This window comes from Mesoplodon bidens, assembly GCF_964165515.1.
Source record: "Mesoplodon bidens genome assembly, chromosome: 7".
Taxonomy (NCBI): Eukaryota; Metazoa; Chordata; class Mammalia; order Artiodactyla; family Ziphiidae; genus Mesoplodon; species Mesoplodon bidens.
Genome location: NC_138164.1, coordinates 70,061,409 through 70,080,381, shown reverse-complemented (window position 1 = coordinate 70,080,381; position 18,973 = coordinate 70,061,409). Strand labels below are relative to the sequence as shown.

Sequence of the window (18,973 nt, the reverse complement as noted above, 5' to 3'; positions counted from 1 at the left end):
GATCACCATGATGCAAATGGGCATACTTCTCACAATCTTAGTAAGCAGTGCTTATATCTTAACATTTCTGATCTTCTAGGCATATTTTACCACAAAATTCCCAAATCAGGGCCAATAGGATATAGCATGTGTCCTAGTAACATGAATTAAGATATAAAAAACTACAGTTAAGGGGTAAAAGAATCAGACATCTAGGGGCTTCCCTGGTGGCGCAGTGATTGGGAGTCCGCCTGCCGATGCAGGGGACATGGGTTCGTGCCCCGGTCCGGGAGGATCCCACATGCCCCGTAGCGGCTGGGCCCGTGAGCCATGGCCGCTGAGCCTGCGCGTCCGGAGCCTGTGCTCCACAACGGGAGAGGCTACAACAGTGAGAGGCCCGCATACCGCAAAAAAAAAAAAAAAAAAAAGAATCAGACATCTTTCAAGACGACTTGTTTAATTAGAAATTGACAGTTATGAATGTTTATTCATTTAGTCAAATATATATTAAATATCCAATATTTTCTGGGCACAGAATATCAAAAAGAGAAGTAATTTGGGTACTGCCTGATTGATTCCCACTTTAGGCAGAAAAACTGTCTATTAAGACCAGACCACTAGATGTGGCTGCACAAAAATTAAAAATTAAAAAGGGAGAGGGATGTACCTTAATCACAACCTGTCCATCCTAGGACCTCTTATTTGAATGGATCTCCATTCATCTTAAATCTATATTACTCCTTTTTGTTTGTTTGTTTTTCCAGTATGCAGGCCTCTCACTGTTGTGGCCTTTCCCGTTGCGGGGCACAGGCTCCGGACGTGCAGGCTCAGCGGCCATGGCTCATGGGCCCAGCTGCTCCACGGCATGTGGGATCTTCCCGGACCGGGGCACGAACCCATGTCCCCTGAATCGGCAGGCGGACTCTCGACCACTGCGCCACCAGGGAAGCCCCTGAGCATCTTTTCATGTACCTTTTGGCCATTTGTATATCTGCTTTGGAAAATATTCAGGTCTTTTTGCTCCCTTTTTTGCCTTTTTTTTTTTTTTTTTTTTTTTTGGTGGTACGCGGGCCTCTCACCACTGTGGCCTCTCCCGTTGTGGAGCACAGGCTCCGGACGCGCAGGCCCAGCGGCCATGGCCCACAGGCCCAGCCGCTCTGCGGCATGTGGGATCCTCCCGGACCGGGGCACGAACCCGCGTCCCGTGCATCGGCAGGCGGACTTCCAACCACTGCACCACCAGGGAAGCCCTGCCTATTTTTTAATTGGATTATTTTTTGTAGGTTTGTTGTTTTGGGACATCTTTTTTGTTTTGTTTTGTCTTTTTGTTTTATTTTGTTTTGTTTTTGCTATTGAGCTGTATGAGTTCTTTATATATTTTAGATATTAGATCCTTATCAGATATATGGTTTGCAAATATTTTTTCTATTCTGTAGTTTATCTTTTCACTTTGCTGATTGTTTCTTCTGCCATGCAGAAGATTTTTAGTTTGATGTAATCCCACTTGTTCATTTTTTATTTTGTTGCTTATGCTTTAGGTGTCATATCCAAAATTTAATTGCCAAGATCCATATCAAGGAGGTTTTTTTCCTAAATTTTTTCTAGGAGTTTCATGGTTTGGGGTCTTACATTTAAATATTTAATCAATTTCAAATTAATTTTTATGAGTGGTGTAAAATAGGAATCTACTTTTACTCTTTTGCATGTGGATATCCAATTTTCCCAGCACGTTTTATTGAAGAGACTGACCTTTCTCCATCAAGTAATCTTGGATTCCTTGTCAAATTAGTTAACTATATATGCTTGTGTTTATTTCTGGGCTCTCAGTTCTGTTCCATTGATCCGTTTGTCTCTTTTTATGCCAGTACCATACTGTTTTAATTACTATACCTTTATAGTTTGCAGTCAGGACATGTGATGCTTCCTGCTTTGCTCTTTCTCAGGTTTGTTAAACAATCCTTAAGGAGATTCAAATCTATACCAGGAATTCTTTGTGAAAAATTAAACCTATTTAGGTGAAAATATAAAATTAAAGCCAAAGGCACATGCTGCTTGCTTTGTGCAGCTAGATATGCAACATAAAATAGTTCATTGTAAAAATTAACAGAACTGATAGAAAAGATTTTTAGTCCCAATGAAACAGTTTTCATGGCAAAGCAAAAGTGCTTTAGTTCAATTGTTGTATAATTGAAGATACTAGCACTTGTCATACATAATGTAATAAGGGAGCCTCTGTTACTCAATAGTTTCAAACATCTTCTTTGGCATATCTGAAATCATACAACAAATACTGGAAATATTGGTTAGCCACTTCATAAATCTGAGCCATAGTGTGTAAATCCTTCATTGTTTCATAGTGAGCAAAATGTCCTTGCAAAAAGAGGTACTTGTGTAATTATTTCAATTACATAACTTTCACTGTTTCCTAGGACCTAAGATGAATCCAGATTTTCCAATTATCTCTTTTACAAAGAGCCCAATAAGGATGATTAAGTGAAGTAGTGAAGTCAGACATCTGCTGAAAATGCCCATTTGAAATCTTTGGTGGATTAAAACAAGTTTATAAATGAATTTATGAATTTGGGGTTAGCTCTTTAGATTCTTAGCAGATTACAAATGCCTGTTGATGTTATATTGTATCTTGTGAAGTTTGTTTTTTATGGGTAAGCTATGACAAACAGGGAACAGGGGAGGGGGAGAAGCCAGGAACAGATAATATTTCAAACTAAATCATGAACATGGGATTGAGAGATAAAAAGTTTCCCCAAGTAAGTTTTTTTTTGTTTTTTTTTTTGTGTGTGTGTTGTTTTTTTTTGCGGTACGTGGGCCTCTCACCTCTGTGGCCTCTCCCGTTGCGGAGCACAGGCTCTGGACGCGCAGGCTCAGTGGCCATGGCTCACGGGCCCAGCCGCTCCGCGGCATGTGGGATCCTCCGGGACTGGGGCACGAACCTGTGTCCACCGCATTGGCAGGCGGACTCTCAACCACTGCACCACCAGGGAAGCCCCCCCAAGTGAGTTTTAATGAGTGATAACTGAATATAGTGAAGAAAAGAAAAAATTATGCTTTATCACAAAAAATAGAACATCATCCCTCACAGAATATAATTTCATGTATTTTTAAAACAACAGCAAACACTAATGAGGAAAACTGGTGTGGACCAAATCTTATCATGTCATGCCCCTGCTTAAAACTCTTCAAAGGCTGCCCATTGCCACTAATACAAGATCCAAACTCCTTAACAGAGCACCTTGGGACCTTCATGAGCCTCTGTTTCTCCAGCTTCCATTCTCAGTATTTCCTCCTAACCCCATTCACTCCTTTGACTATAATGATCAAGGCCATATCACCTCTCTACAAGCTACTCCCTCACTCTGCTTAGAGTTCCTGTCTTTCTTCTAGCCGTTTAACAAGGCTCAGCTCAGTTGTCACTATCTTCAAGAAGTTTTCTCTGACTCTGCTATCTGCCTTTTCTTGAAAGCATTTGCTTATGTTATGTTTACTTCTCGCTTCCTCCACTGTGGTCTGTGAGCTCCTCGAGGACAAGAACTGTGTCCTCTTCATAGTAATCTTTCCCAGTGCCAGTGTCATGAGTTGAATCGTGTCCCCCAAAAGATGTTGAGGTCTTAACTGCCAGTACCTGTGAATGTGACCTTAATTGAAAGTAGGAAATTTGCTGATGATCCAGGTTAAGATGAGATCATTTTGGTGGGCCTTAATCCAATATAACTGGTATCCATATAAAATGAAGAAAGTTGGATACAGAGACAGACACATACACAGGGAGAATATCACGTGAAGATGAAGGCAGAGATGGGGGTGTTGCCTCTGTAAGCCAAGGAATGCCAAAGATTGTCAGCCAAACACCAGAATCTAGGAGAGAGGCATGGAACAGATTTTCCTCCAGCCCTCAGGCAGAACCAGATGCCTTGATCTGGACTTCTGGCCTCCAGAATTGTCAGACAATAATTTTCTGTTGTTTAAGTCACCCAGTTTTGTGTAACTTTGTTCCAACAGCCGTAGAAAACTAATATAGCCTGGAACTTAAATGTTTTTTTAAAGAATGAATGAAGTAACTCACCACATTATTTTACCAGCCTGAGCCCTTTCCTTCACAATTCATTAAAGTATACTTATGGAAAAAGGATTCAGTGATTTTTATTTGATTCATTCATTTTAAAAATCAGTATTGGAGTATCGACTTTGTTCATAATGCTCCTGGGGGACATAAATAAAAGAGTTATTGGGCTTCCCTGGTGGCGCAGTGGTTAAGAATCTGCCTGCCAATGCAGGGGACACGGGTTCGAACCCTGGCCCGGGAAGATCCCACATGCCGCGGAGCAGCTAAGCCCGTGTGCCACAACTACTGAGCCTGCGCTCTGGAGCCCACGAGCCACAACTACTGAGCTCACGTGCCGCAACTACTGAAGCCCAGGCGCCTAGAGCCTGTGCTCTGCAAGAAGAGAAGCTACCATAATGAGAAACCCGCGCACCGCAATGAACAGTAGCCCCCTCTCACCGCAACTAGAGAAAGCCCACACGCAGCAATGAGGACCCAACGCAGGCAAAAATAAAATGAATAAATTTTTTTAAAAGTTATTATTCCCTCTACATTCAAAATGCTAACTGTCCAACATGGGGGACATTAAACTTTTCCAGAACAGAGCTGACAGTTAGGTGCTGCATACCACAGTAGTGGTTTATGGTAGGCACCTGTTCTGATTGGTTGGTGTCCATGCTATACAAGCTATTAAATGTTTTCAATATCAACCCTTCCTATAAGTAACTAATTAAATATAGAAAATTATGTCTCATTAAAAATGAGAGAGAGGGGCTTGCCTGGTGGCGCAGTGGTTGAGAGTCCGCCTGCTGATGCAGGGGACACGGATTCATGCCCCGGTCCGGGAAAATCCCACATGCCACGGAGCGGCTGGGCCCGTGAGCCATGGCCGCTGAGCCTGCACGTCCGGAGCCTGTGCTCCACAACGGGAGAGGCCACAACAGTGAGAGGCCCGCATACTGCAAAAAAAAAAAAAAAAAAATAGTGAGAGAGAAATAGCATTAAATGTGGTCATGGACACATTACTTTTAATTCAAAAGATGGGTATTAGGAAGGACTTTGCCAAAGAGGTGTTACTGGATAAGAGCCTTTGTGGATGGAAATTTATCAAGACCCATCCAATTACCCTTCAGACTTTCTGCTCTGATTTCCCCAGCAGCAACCCTGCCAACTGGAACATTCCTATCAAGACTTCAAAATATGAGTTGATTTTTATCTCTCTCAAATAACCTGTTACTTTTGATAACTTTATGTTTTGGGATCTGGATGCCTCCAAACAGCCTGGACTGTATTCAGAGTCAATATTAATGACTTTGGTTTACATTGGCAACTAGAGTTAACTTAGAAAAAAAAATTCAGGCAGACGTGGTTGATAGGTAAAGGCAGTGCCTATCACTTTTAATGCTGGAAGCTTGAAGGATATTCCATTTCAAGTACAATAAAATAGAAGGTAAACCAGTAAGAGAACATCTGATCACACTTTGTCGTACTGTCCTATGAGCAGTCAACTGTGGTCAGAGCAGGTTATTTCATTTGTAAAGATGCAGGCAAGGAAGTGCTGATCATTCTTAGATTTAATAAAGAGTAAATACATTTCTCATTGGTAATCTCTATTGTTTCTTTAGATACAATAGATACTTCATTAATTCCCAAGTGCACGAGGCAGTATTTGGCACATTAAAATGTTCAGTATGAATTACTCTGGTCACTTTTTTTTCTTGAGCTAAAGCAGTCTGCTAAAGTATACAAATCTGCTAATGTGAGATGCTTGACATTTAAAAGTATACCTATGCCATGTGATCATTTGGTCTTTGAACAATTCAATCATTAATTCATCCTGTAAATATTTATTGAACAATTACCATATGCCAGCAGTGTGCACAATATGATCTATTTTTGCCACCCCTACTTTTTAGGATCATATGATTTAGTTGAAGAGAGAAGATCAATGCACACAAAAGATTAATTTCAAAAGTTATTTAGGGGCTTCCCTGGTGGCGCAGTGGTTGAGAGTCCGCCTGCCGATGCAGGGGACACGGGTTCGTGCCCCGGTCCGGGAGGATCCCACATGCCGCGGAGCGGCTGGGCCCGTTGGCCATGGCTGCTGAGCCTGCACGTCCGGAGCCTGTGCTCTGCAATGGGAGAGGCCACAACAGTGAGAGGCCCACGTACAGCAAAAAAAAAAAAAAAAAAAAAAAAAGTTATTTAATCTAACTTCTTACACTTTCTGTGCTTATACCTAGACTGCTGAGAAATGCTGAAGGAAAAAAAGTTACTAGAATAGTGCTATCATTAATTCATAGTAACTAAACCCTAACGAGACAATCAACAGTTCCTTGCAATTTTTCTGCGTTTCTCTAATCAATTATTTCTTCCATCTTCCCTAAGAGCTATTTCAAAACTTCTGTACTTTCTCAAATCTCTGACCTCACTACTTCCCTCATCTTGGCCAGTACCACACTTTCTTGTTATCAGAGTAAATTGAAGATGAGAACTTTAGTGTACTGCCATTAAGCCAATAATCTTAACCTTTATCTACACCATCCTTCTCTCCTTCCCTCCTAATTCAGTGGAGAAAGAGTCCTCCTGTCTCCATTTACTCCAAACTATTTATTATGTATAGTATCAGGGGCTAAGTGTACATTGGTGAGTATAAGGGGTATGGTTCCTCTCCTCCTGCAGCCTGTATTCTAACTAAGACCACGTGTTGCTTTCACATGAAATATTTCTCAAATAAGTTTCTCAAATCTCCCAACTCTGGGTCTTTAAGTGCATGTTTCCTTCTGCAGGGATGTTCTCTCCCCATTCCCTTTCTCCTGGCTCACTTTCATCTTGTAGGTCTCAGATTGGATATCAGGACCTATAGTTAGCCCCTGTTCCTCTCCTATCAACACTTACCACACCAGGTTTTCATTGCCTCTTTACTTGCCTTACTCTCCATTAGAAAAGAACCATAAACACTGATTCACTGATATAACCACAATATATATAGGGCAGTCCTTGGCATATGAATAGTTATCAGTTAGTGTTTGTTGAATGAGTTAACTCATTCTATTTAAATAGATGTGAAAAAGCTGATAGTATAATTGGTTCTACTGGGGTTCAACTTAGAAATGAACTACTCTGAGTTGGCAAAGACTTGAGTGGTCTTGAAAATTAAAGTGGTGAAGGCATTTCAGATGGGAAGCAGGAGTAACAGTAGAAAAACAGCACAGCAAGATCATCTTGCTTGGGGGGAAGCTTAGTAGCAGAGAAGTAAGGAATAGTGAGAAGAGGGGATGTAGCATTCCTGTAGAAAATGAAGAGTGACAGACAATTTCAAGAAACAGCAACACAATGGATGTAGAATTTTAGGGAAAGAATAACCTGGAAAATCTTTGCTGAATGGATTGGAGAATCAGGCAGGGAAAGACTGGAATCAGGGAATGTGGTCATGAGCCTTTTACACTAAAGCAAGCATGATTGGATAAGCACTTGATTTAGTGAAGTAGCAATAAAGAAGACATATGTACATATATATAATACATTTACACATTTTGTGCCATCCTCTCCTATTATGGGAATGAGTGAGGTAACTACAAACTAGCAGTTCCACCAGGCAAGGAGCCCAGCCAGTCATCCAGAATTTTCCTCCAAAAGGACTAGAAATTTCAGTCCTTTGATGGGTCTTTGTTCTTTCTGCATTACATAGAACACTACTGATTTCTTTTACATTCCTACCCTCATCACATTATACTGCCTCGTTTCTTCTCACATTTCTTTTACTACTTCTCACTTCATTTTATCTTTTTATATTGCTCTGAAACAGTGGTTCTCAGAATGTGGTCCTCACACCAGTAGCATTAGCATCACGTGGGAGCTTGTTAGAAAGGCAAATTTGGGGGCACATGCCAGATATTCTGAATCAGAAACTCTGGGCATACAGGCTAAGTTCACTTCTCTCAAATAATAGTTATTCCCCAAGGCACAAAATATAAAATCCTATTCTCTCTGTAATCTCTTTCTTGTGGAGAATCCATTTTCATAGTTTCAATGACCACTGCTGTGTTGATAAGTGCCCAAACTTGTGTGTGTGTGTGTGTGTGTGTGTGTGTATGACTTCATTATAAAGAGGTGGATATTCATACCACCACTTAGACCATTAGAATTAGATGATGTATTAATTTCCTGGAGCTACCTTAACAAATGACCACAACTTGGGTGGTTTAAAACAATAGAAATTTATTCTCTTGCAGTTCTGGAGCCTGGAGGTCTGAGATCAAGAGGTCAGCATGATTGATTCCTTCTGGAGAGCTCTGAGGGAGAGTTTGTTCCATGGCATTTCTTGGCTTATACATGTACCATCCTGCTCTCTGTCTCTGTCATCACATGCATTCTTCTCTATGTGTTTCTGTGTTTCTGGGTCCAAATTTCCTCTTCTTACAAGGACACCAATCATTGGATTGGGGCTCACACGAATCTAGTTTAACTTCATCTGAAATCGATTGCATCTGCGAAAACCCTGTTTCCAAATAAGGTCGCATTCACAGGTAACAGGGCTTAGGACTTCAGTCTGTCTTTTGAAAGGCGTAATTCAACCTATAACCACTGCCATTCGAGTAGATTGTGGTACACGGAGTCAAATGGAGGAGACTGATGAAAGGGTGTGTGATACGGAAATGGAGTTAGTAACTAGAGACCACTGTTTACAAACTCCAGCTCTTACCGTAAATGAGGCTGCAGTAAGTTCAAGAGAAGATTTTTTTATTAATTAATTTTTTTAAATTAATTTATTTATTGGCTGCATTGGGTCCTCGTTGCTGTGTGCAGGCGTTCTCTAGTTGCAGCGAGTGGGGGCTACTCTTCGTTGTGGTGCGTGGGCTTCTCATTGTGGTGCTTTCTCTTGTGGAGCACGAGTTCTAGGCAGGCGGGCTTCAGTAGTTGTGGCACACGGGCTCAGTAGTTGTGGCTCGCAGGCTCTAGAGCGCAGGCTCAGTAGTTGTGGCGCACGGGCTTTATTGCTTTGCAGTATGTGGGATTTTCCCGGACCAGGGCTCGAACCCGTGCCCCCTGCATAGGCAGGCGGATTCTTAACCACTGCGCCATCAGGGAAGTCCCAAGAGAAGATCTTTCTAGGATAGGACAGAAGCATGGTCAAAGCCAGAATAGAAGAAAAGCATTGATGGTAAGAAACTGAATATTCTAGAGGGGGAAAAAAAGGAATAATGAGTAAAATTCAATGTTGAAGGGGAAGATTTAGGTTTAGAAAAGAGGAATGATACTCATTCCTTTGAGAAAGGGTAGGTATAGACATGGAGACTTTTCACAATAAAATAGGCATTGAGTGATGCCTCTTTTTAGGCAAAAAGTATAAGTGGGTTGTTGTTTTTTGTTTTTTGTTTTTTTTTTTTGCGGGCCTCTCACTGTTGTGGCCCCTCCCGTTGCAGAGCACGGGCTCCGGACGGGCAGGCTCAGCGGCCATGGCTCACGGGCCCAGCTGCTCCGCGGCATGTGGGATCTTCCTGGACCGGGGCACGAACCCGTGTCCCCTGCATCGGCAGGCGGACTCTCAACCACTGCGCCACCAGGGAAGCCCCGTAAGTGGGTATTTTGAGGTACATAGTCAGGAGAAAAGCTTGGAACATTGACTGTGGTAAATTAATTAGGTGATCTGTGAGAGATCCTTAAGCAGGATTGAGCCTGCCTAGCCAGTGCCGAAGGCATTTTGAACAGAACCACTTCTTTCAACTCCAAACTTTGTCGTTTGAACCCAGGGAGAATCCAGAGAGTAAGAAAATACAGCTTTGGTCTTTAATCTCATCGGGCACTGTAGATATGATTAATTAATTATTCTCTCAAATTAAAATGAAAGACACATTTTTGGTATTTTTTTAAGCAATGATTTTTTTCTAAAGGAGAAGAGATGTAAAATAGTCTGTTACCTGTGTAGACCAGACCCACAGGTGAAGTTTTTGTTTTGTTTGTCAACTGAATTGTATGCACATTCAGCAGTTAGGTTGCCTGTATTTTCTAAAACAAAGCCTGCGAGGCTTCAGGATGTATTCTGTGTTTCCTTTAATAAAATAGGATAGTATAGTCAGAATGTACAGAATACCACTATAGTATTTTCTTTTTTTTGTAAAGCACTGAACACCCTACCTTGCAGATCCTAGATAAACTGTGACAGAAGCAGTCTGCTTAATAATATTAAATTTTTGGAGGTGCCCCACAGTGCCCTCTTAGTAAAGTCACATAAAATGAAGTTGAACCATGTTGTTGAATGATTATAAGACATCATGGGGATTAGTTCTTTACACCCATAAAGACTATATGGGTACATTGTAGTCACATGACTCTTTCAGGTATTGGGGGTTTTATTCTAAGCTTCCCACACACAGAATCAGCCCGTTTTCCCAAGACTTCCTCCTTCAGGCCTCCACCTTCCACTGACACCTGCTCCTCAGGCACCAGGGGGAAAGGGTGAACTAGGATCGTTCCTCGTGTTCTTTTTTCACAGGAGAAGGAAAAGATTTTGCATGGGAAAAGGTTAAGTTAAAGGCTTTAAACAATGTTCAGACATTCCTTTCCCTACACCTGCATCTCCTGTGTTAACATGAGGATATACAATCTGGGGATATGCAGGAAATACGGAAAGAAGAACCCAGCTTTATGCACTAGATGTAATCCTGAAATTGTTTGCACATCAGGTTTGTCAAATAGATCAGTTTTTAATTGTTTGGGGAATTAGGTGTTTAAATTTCACTTGCTTTTTTCCTTTGCCAGAGTACTGAAATATCCACTGATTTTACTTCCTTTTGTGATTTTAATACTTATATTGTTCTGTGTCAGCTTTGTTTATTACTGACACATGTATAGGCATGTTTAGTAGTATTCTCAATAGCCAAACTTTCCACGGTCGATAGTGTTAGGGTCACGATTTTAGGATGAGACCTACCAACTCTTGTCACTGAGTTTATTTTATAATTGATTAGTCAATTTCTTTATCATGGACACATCTTTTCAATATTGTAACCAATTCTCTAAATTGGTCACTTACCAAAAATCAGTGTTCCTTACTCAAATCTTTATAATACTCATTGTATTTATCTTGTTAGGGACCACTCTAGCTTATCTTACTGGAAGTACAGGTTTTGAGTGTTCGCTAGGCATTTTTGTCTCAATTTCTAGCACAGGGGAGCTGGGATTTTTTGAGCACTGTATGATCTAAGTCAGGGCAGCTGACTCTTTAGCTACTTAGTCTGATGTATTGGTTTTAAAGCTGCATTCTCTTTTATCAATTCTGACTTAATACTGTATTCAAGATCCAGGCCAAATGCTAAACCTTTTGTTGATTCTCCTCCTGCTCTTCTAAGAAGTCATGATCCCCTCCATACTCACATATCATAGTACCATTACAGAACTTATCCTAGCCAGTTCAGTTATGTCAAGATCTTTAGGTATCTGTTTTCCAAACAACTTGAGAGCTTATTGAAAGCAGAGAATTTTTATTTATCAAGAATCTATTTTTGTAATAGCTGTAAATGGAAAATAACCTTTCAAAATTACTTAAAATTTTTAAAAATAAATTTGAAAAAAGAATCTATTATGTGCCAATTACTAAAGAACATAGATACGTTTTTTGTTTGTTTTGTTTGTTTGTTTTTGCGGTACGCGAGCCTCTCACTGTTGTGGCCTCTCCTGTTGTGGAGCAGAGGCTCCGGACGCGCAGGCTCAGCGGCCATGGCTCACGGGCCCAGCCGCTCCGCGGCATGTGGGATCTTCCCGGACCGGGGCACGAACCCGTGTCCCCTGCATCGGCAGGCGGACTCTCAACCACTGCGCCACCAGGGAAGCCCCAATCCATTTCTTTACATTTATGTTGGCTACAGTTGATAGCAGCTGGTTATGCGATGCATGGTATGTACTCAGGAGATTCTTGTTGAATGACTGGATATATGAGTGAGTGAAAGAATGGATGAATGGATGAATGGATGGATGGATGGATGGATGGATGGATGGATAGATAGGACCAGATTCAATTTTATAACACAGATGGATACTTCCACCTGTAAATAACCTTCTATTCTGGATGTAGACATAAGCTATACGTTTACCTATCATGTTGAATTGAATATCTGGAATATGGTTGAATGTTGATCAAATATTGATTATTTTTAAATGTATCCATGTTCCACCAAAGTAAGAGAAATTAGGGGAAATGTTTAGTTCTGTACCTTTAGAGCCATTCTCTGGCTCTTACTAAAAATACTTTAGCTTAAGCAGAGTCACCAGTTAAGAAGTGCTTAAGCCTAATCTTAGCAGAAAAAGCGTTGTTTCCTTTTTAGCTGATATATTTATGTCTACGGTATCCACAGTGATTTCATTGTCTTGGTAAAATCTTCAACTTCAAATGTCAACTACATAGTTACTCCCTTTGTTGGACTTAACCTTGTTTACAGTGATAATTTGTTGCCTTAGCTCTTCTGTAACTCAGACCGGCTGTGGCATTTACTGTTGGCATAGTAGATGTAAATCAGAGTCCCTGAATTCTCTTTAACCTTTTGTCCACAGTTCAGAATGACTTCTGTACTATTGTAAATGCAGTAGATTGATCCTAGCATGTGGCTATGAAACTTTTGTAAATATGTTTTTTAAACTTTCCTATAATCATATATAAATATGAAGTAACAGTTTTAGAAAATATGAGCTGATATATATTTTAAATTTCATAGGAAAAGCCAGTTGGGGACATTTTATCTACCCTTGGTCATCTTTCACTTGGTAAACAAATTCTTTAAATATGAGGGAAACAAATACATTTATAGAGCTATGCAATGTCAAAGCATCAATAAAGAATAACTACCCACTCTAGTAGGAAATTAAATAACACTTATTTTAATTGCCCTATCAATTTAAATCCATTTTCCATTTATTGTTAATAACTAATTTAACAAAAAAAATCATTTCATTTCAGGTATCATTCCAGAGGTGTTACTTTATAATTTACCTTGCCATTATTTTTCCATTAACTAATCACTTATGCTATCTTAAGAGCAGCACATAACCCTACTCAATATTTATTCAATACAAGGAGAGTGAAATGGAGTATTTTTAAAGTGTTTTTCATTGTTGTATAAAGTGCCAAAATTTTTTATGATTGTTTTATCATAAAAGAAGTGTGTGCTTTTTTAAAACTAGGCAACTAGGGATGTGTGTGTGAGGGGGGGTTTAATTTCTTAAGACAAGCAAGTTACAGAAATGTTCTGTCTTCAGTTACAAATCTCTTTGACTTATATCTATCTTTCTGAGTAATTTGCATGTTAATTATTATAATTTCAAAATGCAATGAAAATATATGCTATAAGTATTGTACCGAATGTGTATTCAATTATATTCTGAGAAAGATTTTTTTTGTTCTTATACTTTTAAAGAGTCTATCAGTCATTCTTTTAAAATGGCCTCATAATGATTTTTAATAACTCTATTCTTGTTATCATTCCATAGTTTAATATAAATAAAAGTTTATGACAATATGTATAGACCCTGAAGATATTATGCTAAGTGAAATAAGTCAGACAGAGAAAGGCAAATACTGTATAATTTCACTTATATGTGGAAATCTAAAAAACAAAACAAAAGAACAAACATAAAATGGAAACAGAGTGATAAATACAGAGAACAAATAAGTGGTTGCCAGGGGAGAGACGGGTGGAGAGGAGAGAAGATATAGGTGAGGAAGATTAAGAAGTACAAACTTCCAGTTACAAAATAAATGAGTCAATGGTTGTGACATGTGCAATGTGGGGAATATAGTCAATAACCATGTAATATTTTTGTATGGTGACATATTGTAACTAGACTTATCATGGTGATTATTTTGAAATGTGTAGAAATATCTAATCACTATGTTGTGTAATAGGAACTAACATAGTATTATAGGGCAATTATACTTCAAAAACAAACTCAGTCACAGAAAAAGAGATCAAATCTGTGATTACCAAGAGGTGGGGGAAGAGGAGAGTGGGAGTTAGATGAAGGCAGTCAAAAGGTACAAACTTCCACTTAGAAGGTAAATAATACAGGGATGTAATATACATACAACATGAGAAATGTAATTAACACTGCTGTATGTTATACATGAAAGTTAAGAGAGTAAATCCTATGAGTTCTCATCACAAGGAAAAGTTTTTTCTATTTCTTTAATTTTGTATCTATATGACATGATGGATGTTCACTGAACGTACTGTGATAATCATTTCATGATGTATATAAGTCAAATCATCATGCTGTACACCTTAAACTTATACAGTACTGCGTGTCAATTATATCTCAATAAAACTGAAAGAAAAAAAATTATAAGCCATAGCATAATAAAATTCTTCTCTCAAGATGGAAAATTTCCAAAAGACAAAAATTTTTTTTAAAAAGGAAAATTTCCATGTTTAAAATGATTTCATATTTCGTGGTTTGTTACAAACATAATACAGTCAAAGTACATAATCTATTTCTTTATTCTTTAGACTGTGTGCAGGGATGATTCGTTTGTGTTCATTCTTTATTAACTATAAGTTAATAACAGGAAGTGTCAGGAAGTGTGAAAATATGACAAGGTACCCAGAGAAGGAAACATGAAGGGCGAGCATCAAGCTTCTTTTCCTTATCTTCTCTCTGAAATTATTACACCGATATCCAATGTATCTTTCTCATGGCTCTTATCTCAGAATTTGTGGAATGTTCAAATTGCTGTACTTTTCATTCTAAAATGTCAAAAATATCTAGGTCTCTACCCAAATGACTGGCAGGACTTCTGTTCTCTATGCTAGAGTAACAACAGCAGCAACAAAGATAAGCCCATAGACTAAACGTGGGCAGGATTGCACTTGTGTTTTGCCTCATTAGCATTAATCAACAAGCTTTCAAATGTTTAAAGGACACAGTTGATTGAAGTAGAATTTATTGTTATTTATTATTGTTGTAATAAATTGAGGATTAATTTTTTTTGACTGTTGAAATGTGACTAGTAGCACTTTCTTAAACAAATACAAGGCTTTTCTTTTTCTGTTTCTTTTCCGTAGGTTTAGGCTTCAGTATTGCAGGAGGTGTGGGGAACCAACACATTCCTGGAGACAACAGCATTTATGTAACTAAAATTATAGATGGAGGAGCTGCACAGAAAGATGGAAGGTTGCAAGTAGGAGACAGACTACTAATGGTGAGTGTGACTCAAGCAGGACTATGTGTACATTTATAAAGCTCTTATTTCCCAGTGTATGACTGTCTTAGTCATTTCAGGCTGCCATAACAAAATACCATAGGTTAGGTGGCTTAAACAACAGAAATTTTATTTTATCACAATTCTGGAAGCAGGGAAATTTAAGAGCAAAGTTCTGACCCATTCAGTTTCTAGTGAGGTCTCTCTTCTTGGCTTGCAGACAACTATCTTGCTGCTGCATCCTCACATGGCCTTTCCTCTGGGCTTGTGCTGAGGGAAAGCTCTCTCTCTTTCTCTTTTTATAAAGCCATTAGTCCTATCAGATTAGGGCTCTACCCTTAAGTCATTTAATTAATAACCTTAATTGCCTCCTAAAGACCCTATCTCCAAATACAGTCATATTGGGAGTTAGAACTTCAACATAAGAATCTGGGGGGAGGAAGCAGTGACCTTGGGTGGAAATAGAAAAGGGAGAGCAGATTTTGTGGTAAAAGATATCAAAAGTACAGGTATAATTGGAGCTGATTTGTTGATATTTTAAAAACAGAAATCTAAATTTTCACCAGTTTTCATAGTCACAGAGATTATGTGTAGTTCTTCCAGTATCATCCATCTCCTATCAGCCAGAGAGACTGCTAAATCCAGTAGAGAGATGGGCTTTGCATAGCAAAGGGAACAACACTATCTGGTTTATTGATCTGTACATTTCTATGCCTCTCTGTGTTCTTCGGTTCAACCAGTGTAGACACAGTTCCTGACTTCCAAGAATTCATAATCTGAGTTCTGTCACATGTGCAAATGGATTCCCTTCCCCCTCTCCTTTCAGACAGGGTTTCTACTATTTTATTTGCCAGTTGCTCACATGCTTCAGGACTCTTGGGCAACGATTGACACCAACATGCAGCCACCCTTTCTGAGCCATGGAGTTATACGATAAACGAAAGCAAAATGTAGGCAATTATAAGCAGTAAAAAATTGGTGATTGCACCTAAAAACTGTTTCATCTCCATTTACTGTTTTATATTAAATCTACAGGATAATAATCAAATACTGAAAATTAATAGAAGATAGCTGTCAAGTAAGAGAAGTATATCTAGTCATATGTCTCCCTTTGTAAATTAGGATCTTGAATCTTTGTCACAAGGAGCCATTATCTCCAATACTTTCATGAGAAGTGTTTGGGAAGGATCAACTATACAAATTCAACAGAATAGTAATTTCTAGGACATGTGCAAGTTTTGGGGGTTGAACCTCAAAGTTCATTGTGCCCATGTCCCTGGACTCTAGACAGGTTGTTTGTAGTCGCACTGGGCTAATTTCATAGTTGTCAATGATTTTTGTATTGAATTATCTGGATAAGAGCTTTATAATAATCTTGATAACTAACATTTATTTGGCATTTACTGTGCCCCATGTATTTTTTTAAATGTTTTTCTGTAATGTAGTATGTATTTCTCACAACAGCCTCTTTTATATAAGCAAAGGGAAACTGAGGTATAGAGAGAAATTTACTAACTTGGCCATGGTCATATAGTTAACAATGGACAGAATTGGATTGCAAATGCTTGTAACCACCAAACATGGTCTTTGCATTTGTTTCCTAAAATCTGTCAGTCAGTTCTTTCCTTCCTTCCTTTAGTTATCATTCAGTCATCATTTAGTTATCATTCAGTTATCATTCATTAATTCCTTTATTTAACAAGTAATATATTGAGCACCTACCATGTCCCAGGCAATAGCCACTTCTCAGGAAGGAACTCTGTCAGCAGAAAAGGTATGGTCAAACTGAATGGGCAAAAAATGTGGCATTAATGACTTCAGTCAAAGTTGCAACTAAGAGTTTTTGACTTCTTTACCACTTGAAGTCACTACAATTTTATTTTTATTTTTTTAAACCATTTTATTGAGGTATGATTGACGTGTAAAAAACTGTACATATTTAATATATACAACTCCATGACTTTGGGAATAAGTACATACCCATGAAACCATCACCACCATCAGGGCTATAAAGTTATCCATCACTTCCCAAAGTTTCCTCTCACTATCATTATTATCATTATTATTTTGTGTGTGTATGGGGTAAGAACACTTAACATAAGATCTACCTTCTTAGCAAATTTTAAGTATACAGTACAGTGTTGTTAACTATAGGCACTAGGCTGTATAGTAGAACTACCATTTTCATTCTCAGGACATTCTGAATTTTGTTTGCTTGGTTTTTTTGCCTTTGATGTGAAAGTTGGTTTTTTTTTTTAACTTAAAGCTCTTCTGTGTGTTTTTTTAATTTCATTTATTTATTTTTGGCTGCATTGGGTCTTCGTTGCTGTGCACAGGCTTTCTCTAGTTGTGATGAGTGGGGGGCTACTCTTCATTGCAGTGCACTGGCTTCTCTTTTTGTGGAGCACAGGCTCTAGGTGCGCGGGCTTCAGTAGTTGTGGCACACGGGCTCAGTAGCTGTGGCTCGCGAGCTCTAGAGAGCTGGCTCAGTAGTTGTGGTGCATGGGCTTAGTTGCTCCGTGGCATGTGGGATCTTCCCAGACAGGGCCCGAACCCATGTCCCCTGCATTGACAGGTAGACACTTGATCACTGAACCACCAGGGAAGTCCTAAAAGTTGGTTCTTATGATATTGTGTCTTCTGAAAGAGAAAAGTGTTATTGGGATATAAGACAACTTCTCTCTAACAACTTCCCTCAAGAAGACAAATTTTATTGTTTGTGGACTTAGGAATAAAATAAACTGTGATATCCATTTTCTACATAGTGCTAAATTGAAAAATGAAGAGGACAGCTTCATTCTAAAGTAGTGTGTCATAGCGACTGATTTTCCCTTTGGCTCATTGTTCTGTAAGAGTTTGGATGTAGACAACTCTTCTGGACCTCTTCTGTTATTTCTTCAACTGCTGCTATTATAATATCATGCGAGATGTCATGTGCTGATTTCTTGAAGCTCTGTTTAAATTTTTAGCATTATATTCAAATTCTTAAAAAAAAAAACCTCAAAGTCTAAACAATTCTGTCAAAGGATTTTCCAGGCACCATGCTATTTTTCCATTAGCATTTTCTTGATATTCATTGTAGACAAAATGATTTCAAAAATAGCTGTGACATAATCCTTAACTGTTTTGAGTTTTAAAGCATAGTTTAAAAAAAAAATGAAGCTTCAACAATCATAGGTCTCTCTCCTCTTACGTAAGGAAAACATAATTAGTACTTTCAAGGCAACTGCCAAGCTGAATCTGGAAATGAAAGAAAATGATTCATTTTATAAAATTCTGAAAGAAAAATGAGCCTGAGGGAGAGCATAAAATAAAAATCCCAGAAGCCACCTCAAAAGATCAATTATCTTGCTTCAACCAAAAATATTTATTAATGCTGTCCTTCTGTCATTCCTTTCCACCTCCTTTTCCCTTTACTACCCTACATTCATGTCTTCATTTTCTCCTCTTCTACTCTCCTCCCCCATAGGAAGTATGAATAATTTAGATTCTGTGATTTACCAGCTGTACCACACTCTATTTTTCTATAAGTAGGTTTTTTCTAAAACAATTTGTACCACTCCCTTCTCTCACTTCTTAGGAAAAATTCCTCCATATGTTATTCATTCATAGTTCTGTAAGTAAGCTGATCGAGAATAAAATTCCATTAATTTCTTTAGACTTTTGTGGATAGATCACCATAATTCAGGAAGTCTCCCAGCATCTACCCTGCAGTGAGAGCACAATCTTTTTTTTTTTTTTTT

General features: G+C 38.7%; 1 protein-coding gene across 7 annotated transcripts in view; it reads left to right on the top strand.

The window, feature by feature from the left end:
* DLG2 (discs large MAGUK scaffold protein 2) overlaps positions 1–18,973 on the top strand; it is a 1,231,136-nt gene that overhangs the window by 680,548 nt on the left and 531,615 nt on the right. For all 7 annotated transcript variants that reach the window (XR_014016293.1, XM_081239496.1, XM_081239495.1 and 4 more), the window contains one exon: positions 15,094–15,230. Coding sequence is in view for 6 of the 7 variants with exons in the window: in XM_081239496.1 (XP_081095622.1) it covers positions 15,094–15,230 (137 nt within the window). In the remaining variant the exon portion in view is untranslated. The remainder of the gene's footprint in view (positions 1–15,093; positions 15,231–18,973) is intronic.